Source organism: Bombus pyrosoma, linkage group LG17, assembly GCF_014825855.1.
Source record: "Bombus pyrosoma isolate SC7728 linkage group LG17, ASM1482585v1, whole genome shotgun sequence".
Classification (NCBI taxonomy): Eukaryota; Metazoa; Arthropoda; class Insecta; order Hymenoptera; family Apidae; genus Bombus; species Bombus pyrosoma.
The window spans coordinates 2,871,696-2,885,079 of NC_057786.1; the positions used below are offsets into that span (position 1 = coordinate 2,871,696).

Below are 13,384 nucleotides of genomic sequence, written 5' to 3' on the forward strand. Positions count from 1 at the left end.
TTCCCATAGTATTATTATTATTACTATTAGTAGTAGTAGTAATAGTAGTAGTTTCGATTATACTCGGACTTTTCTTTTTCACAAATTTAATTTTTTTTTATGTTTGTTTCAAGTCAATTTATGTGTAAGTATAAGTAATGGTGTAAGTACCGTATATATGTAGTATAAGTAATAATGTAACCAATCTATATACAGAGTGGTGTAAAAGTCAGTGACCACGATTTTCCTCAGCTACTTCCGATAATCGTACGAAAAAATGTTTCGAACAAAAATTAATCAGCTTCCAACCGACTACAAATTGCAATATCAAGAATTTAAAAAAAAAGAGGTTTCAGCTAGATGAAGAAACAAAGTCACGTCCATTGTCCTTCTTTTTTTAATCTTCAGATTTTTAATTTAAAAATTTTTTAATTTAAGTTTCAGCTCGATGAAAAGACAAAGTCACGTCCATTGTTCCAAATGGAACAATACATTTTTTTTATACATCATTCGATGGATTTTTTAATTCTCTGCGAAAAGGTGCCAAGGCACTTGGATCGAAAAATAATTAGTTTGAAAAATATTTCAACTTCGGCCTTGTAAAACTTGTCGTACGAAACACGAGGACAGATAGCGTAATACTTCGTTATTTTTATATTTCTCCTCGCGAAGTAAAATTTCCTTTTCAAATATGATGAATATATACACATGCGCGGGAAGAATATAAATGTGTGTACGTATGTGAGTATGTTGTGCTCCAGTTTTTGTGGGAGGAGAGTTGCTTCGCAACTACGCGGTCAGTAGGTGTCCCCCACGTTGATCGGGGGAACACTGTACCAAGTCTAAAAATGATATGCAATTTAGCAGGAAAAAATGTCAGAAAAATTGGAAGAACAGAAACAATTAAAACATACGTATGTAATACGTGTGATACATATTTGTAAGAAATTTTACTAAAATTTAATTTCACTAATTTTTATTAAGAAAACTGTAAATTATATATTTGTAAAAAATTCTAATTTTTCATGTAGAATTTGGTTAGACGTGAGTCGTTCGATTATTCGAAAAATTCGATTACCCGATCATCGTGAACGCAATTAGTTCGGGCAATCGTGTTCTACCGCATTTCGAATCGTCATATTTCGAAACACAGTAAAAAGGCGTAAACTTGTTTCATCACACTATTTCGCGAAACGCGCTACTGTAGCATCGGTACCAAAATTATATTTTTTTATGTTAATACTTAATCGTCCTTTTGGTTTTTAAATTACTATAAAAAAAAAAAAAAAACGAAATTACGAAATTTGAAATTTAAGCAGCAGCGGTTTTCCCGATTTGCGACATAAATTATTCATTTTGATACGGGCGATGACGATAAATATGCTGGTTAAGAATCTTCTTGATTTTTTCCTTTTAGTCCTCCTCGCCAGCCTCAATAGCTAACCAACCAACCGGCGAGATAAGATTTTTAAACGCGCGTCAATTGCAAGATGAAAACAAGAAACAATGAATTAAAACAATTTACAAAATTGCTATGTTCGACGAACAAGTGATTAAATAAACTAAAAAAGAAAGATCGTTATGTTAGACGTACAATGCGCGTCATTTAAAATGAAATTCACGACAATTATAAAATATTGCAGCGTTCACAGACGAATAATGTCTTTTAATAATAACGTCTAATACCTAAAACGATAGAATCTTCTTTCCTATTCAATAAATGCAGTGTTCTATCAAATGCGAGATATTTATTTGATTTTTGTATTCGATTGACCTTGAATTCCATCATATCATATATCATCATTTGATGCAATAAAACACGAAGAAATTAATATACAATATAATATAAAAGATATATTAATATAACATAATATAAAAATCTATTCAGACTATAACAGACTATGACAATCTAACAGAAGTTGAAACTTCTACTTCTCTCATAAATCTACACCTCACGAGACAAATACTGCGGACTAGTGACGTGAATATGTTTATTAGTTCATAAAAAAAAACGCATTAGAATAGTAGGATAACGATTTTATATAGCGTTATATGGTAATATCGTTATACAGGGTGACTCAGCTGGATGGGATCATCTAAATATCTGCTTCACGTATTGCTGCATGAAAAAGCTTTTCAGGACGAAATTAGGCTATTTCAAGGGGCACGTGTAACGGTGAAAAGAATTCTTCTTCAAGTTCATTTCTTTTCTAGGAGACTTCAAGGTCATCGGTATTTTTTTTTTTTCTTTAATAGAACTCTGTACATTTTTGCACACCAGCCTATGTGATTTTTTATTCTCCATGGCAGGGCTTCTCAAATTATGGGCCAAGACCCCATATGAGGTTGCGTAACAGAATTATGGGGCCGTGGATATTTCTGCAACTGCCACATACCAGTGAAATGAAAAGATATCGACCATCTTAAATTAACCGACCAAAGAGTCAAGAATTCACAAAGTTGTTTAAAGGTATGAAACTGCAGCTTTTTAAAAAAATCATTTAGATGGACCTTCGCTTGGAATTAGGACAGAACCTCCAACAATTTCTAAAATGGTATTATTATACTAATAATAATACTACAATAATAAAAGATCCTAAACACACTTATAATATTTTATGCTACGTATCCGTTGCAAAACGAAGTCTTCGCCATTGAGGACTGTACAACCGAAATATCGATTACCTCTGAGAAACGTCGAAGATGCTCTGTTGTGTAGGATCTTTACTACAATTAATTTATTTACTACAAATGGATTAAACAGGAAACGATGGTTGTTTAACGCGAACTATATACAATAACGTACTATAATTCAGACAACTAAATTTAGTTAATTTGCAACTCTCGTCACCACGGATCCAACGCTCTCTCTTACGCGGACCACACTTTCTCGAAACTAGCAACACTATCTTCCTGACTTCTCGATTCTCACTCTCTGACTTCTCAACTAGCTCTCTCACTGTTAATTCGTCTTTCTCCCTTAGCATCCCTTTGTTTTTTGTCTTAGCTCCACCATGCACGTGTTCCGCAACCGCTCGTGGCCAAGGTCACAACCTATCGCCACTTCGCCTTTCTCGCGGCATTGTTTACAGTTCGCCCGATATCTCTCAGGCCTTTCGTGCACGACTACAGTTGTATCAAATATCCAGGCAAAATTTGATTCTTTACGCGAAAGTAAATAAACATGTTTATCTCGGTAATTTTAATTTTGTCCTCAAATTTTAAAATTTAATTTTGTCCTACTAAATGCTAATAAATGGTACAATTGTAAATATAACAAAGAATTGTTTCAAATTGAACTTCTTTGATTTATTATCCATTAATGATTTATTTGCATGTTTATTTTATATACTTTTTTACGCATACAAATTGGCTTTGAGTAAAATTTTTCGGGGCAACATGGGTTGACGACTGGGAGAAATTTAAACAAAACAATATATAGATATAAACAAATATATAATATATAAACAAAAATAAGAGGCGCATAAACCATTTTTACACTTCTTGCATTCTGCAAGCATGTTTCTTTAAACAATTTGCGTTATCGTTAATAGAAAATGAAGACTTCTTGGACGATTGCGTTAGATTCAAAAATATTTCCATCCGAATTTCATCAAACGCAGAGTACGAAAGATAAACACAGGAGTATCTTGCCCTATCTTTCATACGCCAAGCTGTACAAAATTAAAATCAAAATATTTTTTGAAAATCAAGCACCTTCAGACACAAGTACCTTAATATTTTCTTATGGAAAATTAAAAAAGGCGTATCAATTGCTGGATAAAGAAATATAGTCAGTAAAAAATACCGATGACCACAAAATCTCTTAACACGTTGACGCCGGCGAGACCCACCGGTGGGTCTCGCGTTCATGTTCCGTGAGGCGGCGCGACCCGCCGGCGGGCCTCACGTGTCTGTTCCGACGGCGGCGGCGGGTCTCGCGTGTCTGTTTCGAGAGACGACGGTGGGCCTCGCGTGTATTTCATAAGATACAAATGAGATCCACTGCCGCCCCACGAAACAGACAGTGAATTCAGGCGCCGCCCCCACGAAACAGACAGTGAATTCGGGCGCCGCCCCACGGAGAAAGCCATGAATATCGGCGCCGGCGTCGACGTGTTAAAAAAAAAATCTGGGGAAAAGTGCAACTTTTACACGTGACGCCTTAAGTAGCGTAACTTTGTACTGAGAGGCTCTTCCTACAACAATAAATAAAGCAAACATTTAGGTGATCCCATTCAGCCGAGCCACCCTGTACGTATATTGTTATATAGTAAATAAAGAAAATAAAAATCTAAAGAACAAAGGTGTGATATTTTTCTTTGTCCAACGGATCACGTACGTGGAAAACGTATCACGAGTCTATAAATTTACATATAAATTCTTACGATTAAGGTGTCATTACAAGCTGACGATATATATAAATCAATGTTTAGAGATTCCTCTAACAGAGCAACTAGTTTTATTAACAGTCGTACATCAGTTGCAATATACGTAATCGACTGCAATAATGACCAATGATCGAAATCAGTCTCGGCAAATTATCGCGTTCCTGTCCGATATGAGGTTTTAACGAATGAAAATTTATTTCGTTTAGTTGATAAAGAGATTTGATAAAAATGTCTTCTTCCATTCTCCTTATTTTCTACCATATCGCATTTCTTTAATCTCCTTGTACCGTGTTATTATCTTTGTTAGTAGAAATAATGTCTACTGTAACGTGTATTCATGCTACATTTATATTTACTATTTTAATTTTATACAGCATCTTTATGCATTTCTATTTTATAGCGCAGACAAAAATTGTACAAGTTCGATTATCGTGGAATTAGGCTGGAAATTCTCCTTAGAAATTTCGCGCCAACGAAGTAAAAACAGAAGATTAATAATACACGTACAATAGAATACAGTGGAACGTCCAGTAGCCGAGGATCTATTATCCGAATATTCTTCTGTCGAAACGTTCCATCGCTTGTGCCCATCGCTACTATGTGTCCTTTCTATAATTTCATATTATTTTCCTATTACCTTAATACGAAGGTAATATCGCGCGCGTTAATACCTCGCGTCTAATGACATGAAAGAGGAAACGTGTCGTAACGAGCGACGAAAAGAAAGAGAAGATGCCTGAACAGTTAGAAGAAGATATAGAAGTGTTGCAAGAGTTGCGAAAATCTACAACGTTCGAAGCTCTATAATTAATAACTGTAACATGTAATTGAAAATTACTCAGGTGTTTCAAGCAGTAAGATAACTCTAATGCGTTTGAAAAATAAATTTGTCAATGACAATAAACCAGCAATAAAGAGCTGCCAGTATCTTGATATGTGTTGTGCGATAAAGTTTTGAAATTTGGATGGATATCAATCACCAAGGTTTTAAGTCTTCGTACTGAAGAAAGGGAAGGTTACGGTGAAAACAATGACGAGAACCTCCTTATTTCGAGATGTTTATGGCATCAGATGGTTTCAAGCACAAAGAGAATATGATTCAACCTATAGTTCAGTGTAAGATTGTAAAATTTGATTTAGCAGTAAAGAAGACGCAGAGTCCATAAATAATTTAAAAAGTATTACGTTTATATTGTGTCCTGTCCTCTGTAATTGTTCTTTTATTATTAGTTTCAAAATATAAAGTAACAATTGTAAAAAGAGACGCTAGCTACCGGCTTAATTTAATTGAAATTAATTCCACAGGTTCCATTGCATCACGTAGATAATTAAATCTATTTCTTTTCTTTTAAATAGGTGGAAAAATTAAAAAGAAATTTGAAAGAACTCACGATATCTTCAAGTTAATTATAAAGCATAGTTAAACGATAAAAATGGCATCATTTGCAAGTTTCTAAGATATTGGCGCTATTTCTCCTGACACTGATACTCACGAAGTAAACACTAGCAACTGCAAGCTAAAACCAAGCAAGGACGAAACGTTACTGGAATGTACAAAAGAACGAATTCAAGCTATTAATATACATACAGAAAAGTGTATACGCGCTGTATCCAGTGAACTGTATTCAGTCACTAAGTTCACGTGTCTTATGTTTCCATTAAAGGGAAACCTACTACCATTTGTACAAAACGTGCAAGATATTTTAATATTCTTAATACGTAGATTGCCACGGAAATTTTATATTATTTATATATATATATTTTGTGCTGGAAGTCGCAATGGATTGAAACATGCCAGACATCCGAAATAACATTTAGATATTTCAAAGATTTTTTTGGAAGTCATTGAGTGAGAATTAAATTTTATTTAAATGTAAGCAAGCTGTCAGTAAAACTGAAAGAAATTTCTCAAAATATTGAATGACTACAAGATGTTAACCTTTTATTGTTTTGTTTACAAATAACCATTATGGTTAATTACAAGTTAATTAATTAAAGTATTAATTGGCTGTCAGTAACTGTTATCGATAAAGGAAATTTAATTTTGGTCATCAGTAACCGATACAAAGGGATTTTTTTTTTTTTTTTAGTTATCAGCAACCATTATTGATGAAAAGAATTTTATTTTGGTTACAGATAACCATTACCCACGGCAAGAACTTCTTTTAGTTATATTCGATTATTATCAATTGTTATTAATATCGCTGATAAAATTAGTATTCATTGACGACATAAAGCAACTTAATCATAAAACTTGTTTATTAATTATGAAAATGTACAAAACAAAGAATAAGACAAAAAAGATTGTAGTACAATATTTCCATTCACACTTGTATTAACATTGTACTACAATATACCTTTTGTTGCTCAATAAAATGTATAGCTTTCATAATTAATATTATTAATATTTTTATTTTATTTTTTATGTTGTCAGTGAATATGTACTAATTATTATCAGTAATGCTAATAACAATAAACGATAGTAGAATGTAAGTGGAAAAAATTGTTGCCGTGGATAATGGTTATCAGTAACCAAAATAAAATTTAGATCATCGATAATGGTGATTGGTAACCAAAATTAAATTTCGTCGATAATGGTTATTTGTAACCAAAATAAAATTCCCGTCATCTATAATGATTGCTGACAACGAAAAAAATTTCAATTATTTATAATGGTAATTTGTAAAGAAAATAAAATTCGAGTCGTCGATAATTTGTTACTGGTAACCAAAAAACATTCCGATCATTTATATTGGTATTCGATAACCAAAATAAAATTCCCGTCATCAATAATGATTACCGGTTATTAAAAAAATTTCAACCATTTATAATGGTTATTCGTGACCAAAATTTTGATAATTAATTTTAATTAATTCTTATAGCATAATTTTTAAGAATTTGTCTGAAATATATCATATCATAACATCTAATTTTTGTGAAATATTGTATTGAATTCGCGCATCATTTTTCTGGCGATGTTATTGAAGTCATTCGTATCGTTGGAAATTTTGTAATCCGTAAAATTTACGAAAAATTGAATAGAACTTGCATCACCAGAGACCACCGTAGCATTCAACGTGTTAAATACAAGGAATTGGAAAATTTTCTGGAATTATGTTTAATTACATTCATTTCAAGTATCATTTCAAATGATTTTCAGAATTACAACTACTGTATCATCAGTTATATGTCTAACAAATGTTCATATATACATACATAGTAATATCTCGGTAATCTTATCTGTTTTGAGAAGATTCTATTGATTAAATCCAATTACTTTGCAGAAACTAAATTCACATATGTTAAATAACCATAATTGAATTTATAAACATACTATAAATCGTCTATCATTTTTATAAATAAGCTTTATTGTTCCTTTCTTATATCAGAATGATTATCATTCACTGGAAAAATTGACAGAGATATCCATCAATCAAGATATTTGAAAGTGTTAATAATTTATCACCATATAAAATATTGAGGAAAATTTTTGTTTGATTTTATCGTCGATACGTTATCACACTGCGATAAGAACGAAGTAAGCAAATATGAACTTTCTCCTGGCATCGTGTTAAATAGCACGTAACACAATATGTACATCTAATATACATATATTCTATGGTAATCTTTCAAGTAGTTATCAAGAAAAGTAGATTAACATGCAGTTATGATGCCTGGTCAAGGAAAGTATCTTAAAAGCACAATTAGAGTGTAAATGAAATTTTATACGTTACATCTTATTTATATTTTTATCTCTACATTTGCTGAATTTGAATATAAACAAATCGTCAGCATTACACAATGTTCGAGACGTTTGAAAAATCGCTACTACGTATAATGGATCAATGTATTATTATTGTTATCCATATGACGATTTGACAAAGACCGATCTAATTCTCCAATTTGTGACGCTCAGAATACGATGCGATATAGGACAATTTTATTAGTTTCCACGTCTGTCGATATCCAATTTCATATATTTTACCGACGCTTACAGCATTATGAATTGACAGACTTCAGCCTGCCAATTCGCTTGAGTCATAGAACAAACAAAAGATAGAACCTATGAAAATGCCTATAAAAATTGGAAGGTTGAAGACAGTCATTGAAACGAATATAAAAATGAAAGTGACAGGAGAAACGATTCTCCGGTTGTTTTGAATAGTTTGTACCGCTGTGGGTACCATATGTAGCTGGTTTTTGCAGCTGTGTCTTTTGTACAAGTGAGATCACTAAAGAAGACCAGTTTAAAACTTCTATATAGACTTAAACTCATTACGATTATATATTTACAGTTAATCTACATCCATTTAAACAAATCCTAAAGAAAGACACCAGCACTGCTTATGTCATAGAATAAATAAAATGTAGTACCTACTGATGCCTATAAAAATTGAAAAAGTGTACGAGGAATAAATATAAAAATGAATGTAGCTGATGTTTGTAGCTGTCTGCAGCTGTTTCTCTTATAGAACGGACACCACCGAACATCTGTTTAATACTTCCTCTATATAGACTTTACAAATTTTATCTCAATTATATTTACAATTGATCCATATCCATTTTAACAAATCCTAAAGAAACGACATCAATGCTTCAACACACTGAATAGAATTAATAATTTGCTTATGCCATAGAATAATAGATCTCCCATAGAATAATAATACATGAAATACCTATGAAAATTGAAAGATCAAAAAAAAAAAAAAAAAGAAAAATATTGAAACAAAGCGTATGAGAAATGTCAGGAAAAAACGATCCTCTAATTGCTTTGAGCAGTATCTGTTGCTATAGATACCGGATGTAACTGGTGTTCGCAGCCGTGTCATTTATACAAATGACATCACTAAAGAGGATCTGTTCAAAACTTCTATGCAAACTTTACAAATTTTATTCCGATTATATTTGCAATTGCAAGCCTCATTTATATTATTATAAATTATTACATTAAATATTGTTATATTAAATTTAATAACATTAATTTTCAATCAGTGATTGTTCAACCATATGATATAAAAATTGTATAAAACTTATTTATTAAAACGTTATTTTCAACGTACATTGATTTTTTCACAATTTTTTCGAAATTCCGACGATTTCGATATTTATGTATTATTATTCATATATTTATATCTATTATCTGTACAACGATTCATTTTTCAGGGGGACCAGTTTTACTTAAAATATTTATCTTCAAAGTTAATAGTAAAATGGCTAGAAGAACTTTTTTTAGAAAAGAAACGTGTGTTTTATTTTTAGAGGTTATTGTCACACTACAAATGCCTTAATATGTCGCCCATTCGTCGTATTTCACGCTGCGTCGTTTCGTGTAAAATTAATTTGTATTATTTTCAGGCATGAATAAAAACTTACAAGAGTAGATTCGCCGATTGATCGTGAAAGGCCATTTGCCTTCGATCCCAAACTACGCTGAAAGACTCCATCGTAAGTCAATTCAGCGTTATCCTTTTCGCAAGCGGAATTTTGAGGTTTTAAAATACGTCTGGCGGAATTTCGCCTTGCTTCCGCGAATGCAATCCCTCTAAGCAACATTTGTTTGAAAACAATTATGAACTATCACCTCCAAGAATACTTTTCTCGGCACGTACGCCTGACTGCCGACATAAAAATCAGTGTTTGCAGTTTCTCCAGATATGCTTATCGTTATGTCGAGAGAAAATTCTTTTAATACTGAGTAACGATAACGACGAATTAAAAATATACAAAAAATCCTTCAGACAGGAAGTAAATCTTTTTCATTTCAAATTACTCAAAAGTATGAATTAATAAGTGCGAATTCCGTATATGTAAATATGGTATAAAAAAGGATTTTACGTTCAACGCGTAATTGCAGACTTAAAAATTATTCTTTCTATAATCGCGAATATTTCTGTAAAAACAATTTCGACTTTAACACAAAGTTACAAATTGAAATCAATTTCCAAGTACTCCTAAACTTTCACTCAAATCTCACTTGAAACTGAATATTTATCTTAAAGGGGTGTCACAGAATAAAGCGAACACAGATATCGGAAACGTTTTGGACGAATAACTTGTCAACTTCTAAATAACTTCTGAACACCTCAATCCTCGCATAAGAGAATGTCTTTTTCCTCCGCTCTCGTTATCACTTGCCCCGAGCCGATAACAACTGTACAATCATATTCAAAAGTCTGTCAATTTTTTAACACCTATCTGTAAAACAATGATTATATTGACTTTCCTTATAATTTACTAAAATTAGAAATTCGGGGATACAATTCAAAGAATAATTAAGGTTAAACCTTCGTAAAAAGGGTGTGGAGTTGAAGTAAGATTCAAAGAATGAATTAAACACTTCAGAATAAAAGTTTTAAAAAGATATTTAGAGAATATATTCGAAATAAAAAAAAGAAATAATGCATAAAAAGACTATAAATTAATTTTATATAGCAGAATCAGAAATAAAGTTATGATATGTTAAGAAGCATATGTATAAGTAATGAACTATAACAAAATAAAAATCAGTGAAATAACACAAGACAATCTTATAACATTAATGTAAATTAGTCTAAAATAAAATTATAAACTCTTCGTAATGTTATTAACATGAATACAAAATGAAATATATACAAATAATAATTTCAAATCACAAACTAACATAACTTCGTTTATTTTTCTTTCAGAGACTGTACTATCCTAATACTAAGACAATTATCTCTATTCAGATTAAAATAACCGTTGTCTGATATGGCATAACAGTTGAACTAATTTATTGGTAGCTAATAGTACACTTAACTGTTGAGGAACTGTATTTTGTCTACAATATTAATCGGATTAAGACTTCTTAATTTATCAGAAGGTAAGAAACATTTCTATATTTATTATTGATTTCTTTAATTATTCATGAAATTAATTATATACTAATAAATATATTATAGCAATGCAATAAAGAATTTTAATATATAAATAATTAATATCCAACCAAAACATATTTTAGTAATGATAATTCAGAAAAATAAGCTGTCTCAACGTTAAAATTATACGTTAACTAAAACAACATTTAATGATACCGAATCAATTAAATACTCAATAATTTATCTCATAACTTTACTTAATGGTTTAAGGTTATATAATCAATTTATAAGTTTAGTTCATTTAGGAACTCACCGTGACGTAGTATAAAATTTTTGGTTTCCAGTAAGGAAACCACGATGATCACCAAAACACACTGTATAAATTCTGCAAACATAAAAGAAATCATACAATTATTTTAACAAGGAATTGTTTTAACTTCTTCTTATTAAAACATAATATAATATGAAAATATAAATTAATTATTCTTAAAATTCACTTATTCTTAGGTTTATATTTCCATATACACATATATAACATGAAAAGAAAAGAGAAAAACATTTTGAATCAATGGAAAAAAAATAAAACATGGAAATATATAAATTATTTAAATATAAAATACATTTATCAATTTAATAACTGAATAATGGAATTTTTAAATCTATATAATTAGTTTTATCATTATAAATATAATTATATATAATATATCAAAAATATTTAAATAATGTCAAATAATATCAACATGATAAATAAAACTATTTTTTTAAATAAAACCAGGAGCAATACATAGTATTCTTTAACTTAAAAACAAAAGTTACAATAAAATTAATAAGAAAATGTCACATATATTTTAATTTCTTAAACTGTGCTTTTTTCTCAACTTTTATGTGATTATAATACTAATGTAATAGTATTTAATATAAATTTACTGTTGTACATTAAATAAACTAAATAATAATTTACACACATTGTTAAGTTCAGATTTTATAGAGTATTTTATAATATAGTAAGAAGAGAAAACAGACAATACCTCTGTTTCCATTATTTTCTCAACCTTTTATTTTAACTATATTTAAGAACAATAATACTTTGAAACTGGGCTACTAACAAATTGAGTTTAAATTGCTTTACATTTAAAAACATAAAAGAACATTCTATTTAATGATACTTATTTCATTTCATAAAGTTTAAGATTACATAATATAAACAAGAAATATCAATTACATTTCACTGACATTAAATAAAATTTTAAAAACTGTATTTTGAAGGTTAACTTAATGAAGGTTACGATTAACTTTTGTTCATTAGATATAAATTTTAATAGAAAAATCAGAATATTTCCCACTTGTAAAAAACTCTCGGTAATTCTAATAAAAATCTCATGTGTTTAACAAGCAATTAGTTATACTGGTTACTCAGGAAAACGAAATTCGAGGACAATGTATCGATTGAGTCGCCCGCAGTAACCTTTCAAAACGAGGTTAAAAACAATAATCATTATTTTTCCATCGAATTTCACTATTGAATGTATTACTTTCTTCTTGTTTAAATGTTGGTGACTGAATCTTTGAGAAATGAAAATGATACACTGAAAATACATGGAAATATAATAAAAAACAGAGAAGATTGACTCACCTGTCTTTTTGACATTTTTCGCTTGCGTCACATAACTGTCAGTTTTCCGTAATTATCATGTTTTTATACAATCTCTCTCACATATACCGCGATAGTGTGACGAAAAAATTTAAAAAAAGTTATTTTGTGAACAAAATTCGGGCGTCCATGACGGCCCGAAACTGTTCGAAGCTATGAAGACGATCATATAATGGGTGGTAAAATTTGGTTTAATTTAGAATACGACGGGAGTTGGAGAAACTATCTGCAATCACGGAAATATTTTCTATATTCTCTTACAATACAAATTCAAAGTTTGCACTTTTCGGAAATGTGGAATGTAAGTATAAAAGATAATAATACATTTTATACCATAATTTTATTAGAATTAGAATATTATTGCGCAATTTAAATTTACGAATTTTATTTGTTTGCTACTTTCTTTATTGTGATCACAATTTGATTTTAAATACAGTAAGTGTTCAAATTTTAATAATGTAAACATATTTTTTAAAGTATTTAATAATTACATATTCGTGCAATTTAGGTATGTATTATAAAATTAT

The 13,384-nt window shown here is 30.3% G+C and overlaps 2 protein-coding genes and 1 long non-coding RNA gene across 4 annotated transcripts in view; 2 read left to right on the plus strand and 1 right to left on the minus strand.

The window, feature by feature from the left end:
• LOC122577052 (trafficking kinesin-binding protein milt) overlaps window positions 1-10,394 on the minus strand; it is a 100,677-nt gene extending 90,283 nt beyond the window's left edge. The window contains exon 1 of one of the 2 annotated variants that reach the window (XM_043748133.1): window positions 9,744-10,394. In XM_043748133.1, coding sequence (XP_043604068.1) covers window positions 9,744-9,923 — 180 coding nt within the window. In that variant the 5' untranslated portion in view covers window positions 9,924-10,394. The remainder of the gene's footprint in view (window positions 1-9,743) is intronic. The other variant, XM_043748132.1, reaches the window with a different exon arrangement.
• On the plus strand, window positions 1,153-4,954 carry LOC122577065. The gene is made up of 3 exons (XR_006320061.1): window positions 1,153-2,211; window positions 2,290-2,449; window positions 2,987-4,954. It is a non-coding gene; the product is annotated as an uncharacterized LOC122577065 (long non-coding RNA).
• A 2,451-nt stretch (window positions 10,395-12,845) lies between the features above and the next one.
• LOC122577053 (zinc finger and BTB domain-containing protein 12-like) overlaps window positions 12,846-13,384 on the plus strand; it is a 110,093-nt gene continuing 109,554 nt past the window's right edge. The window contains exon 1 of the mRNA XM_043748140.1: window positions 12,846-13,158. The gene's annotated coding sequence lies outside the window, so the exon portion shown is untranslated. The remainder of the gene's footprint in view (window positions 13,159-13,384) is intronic.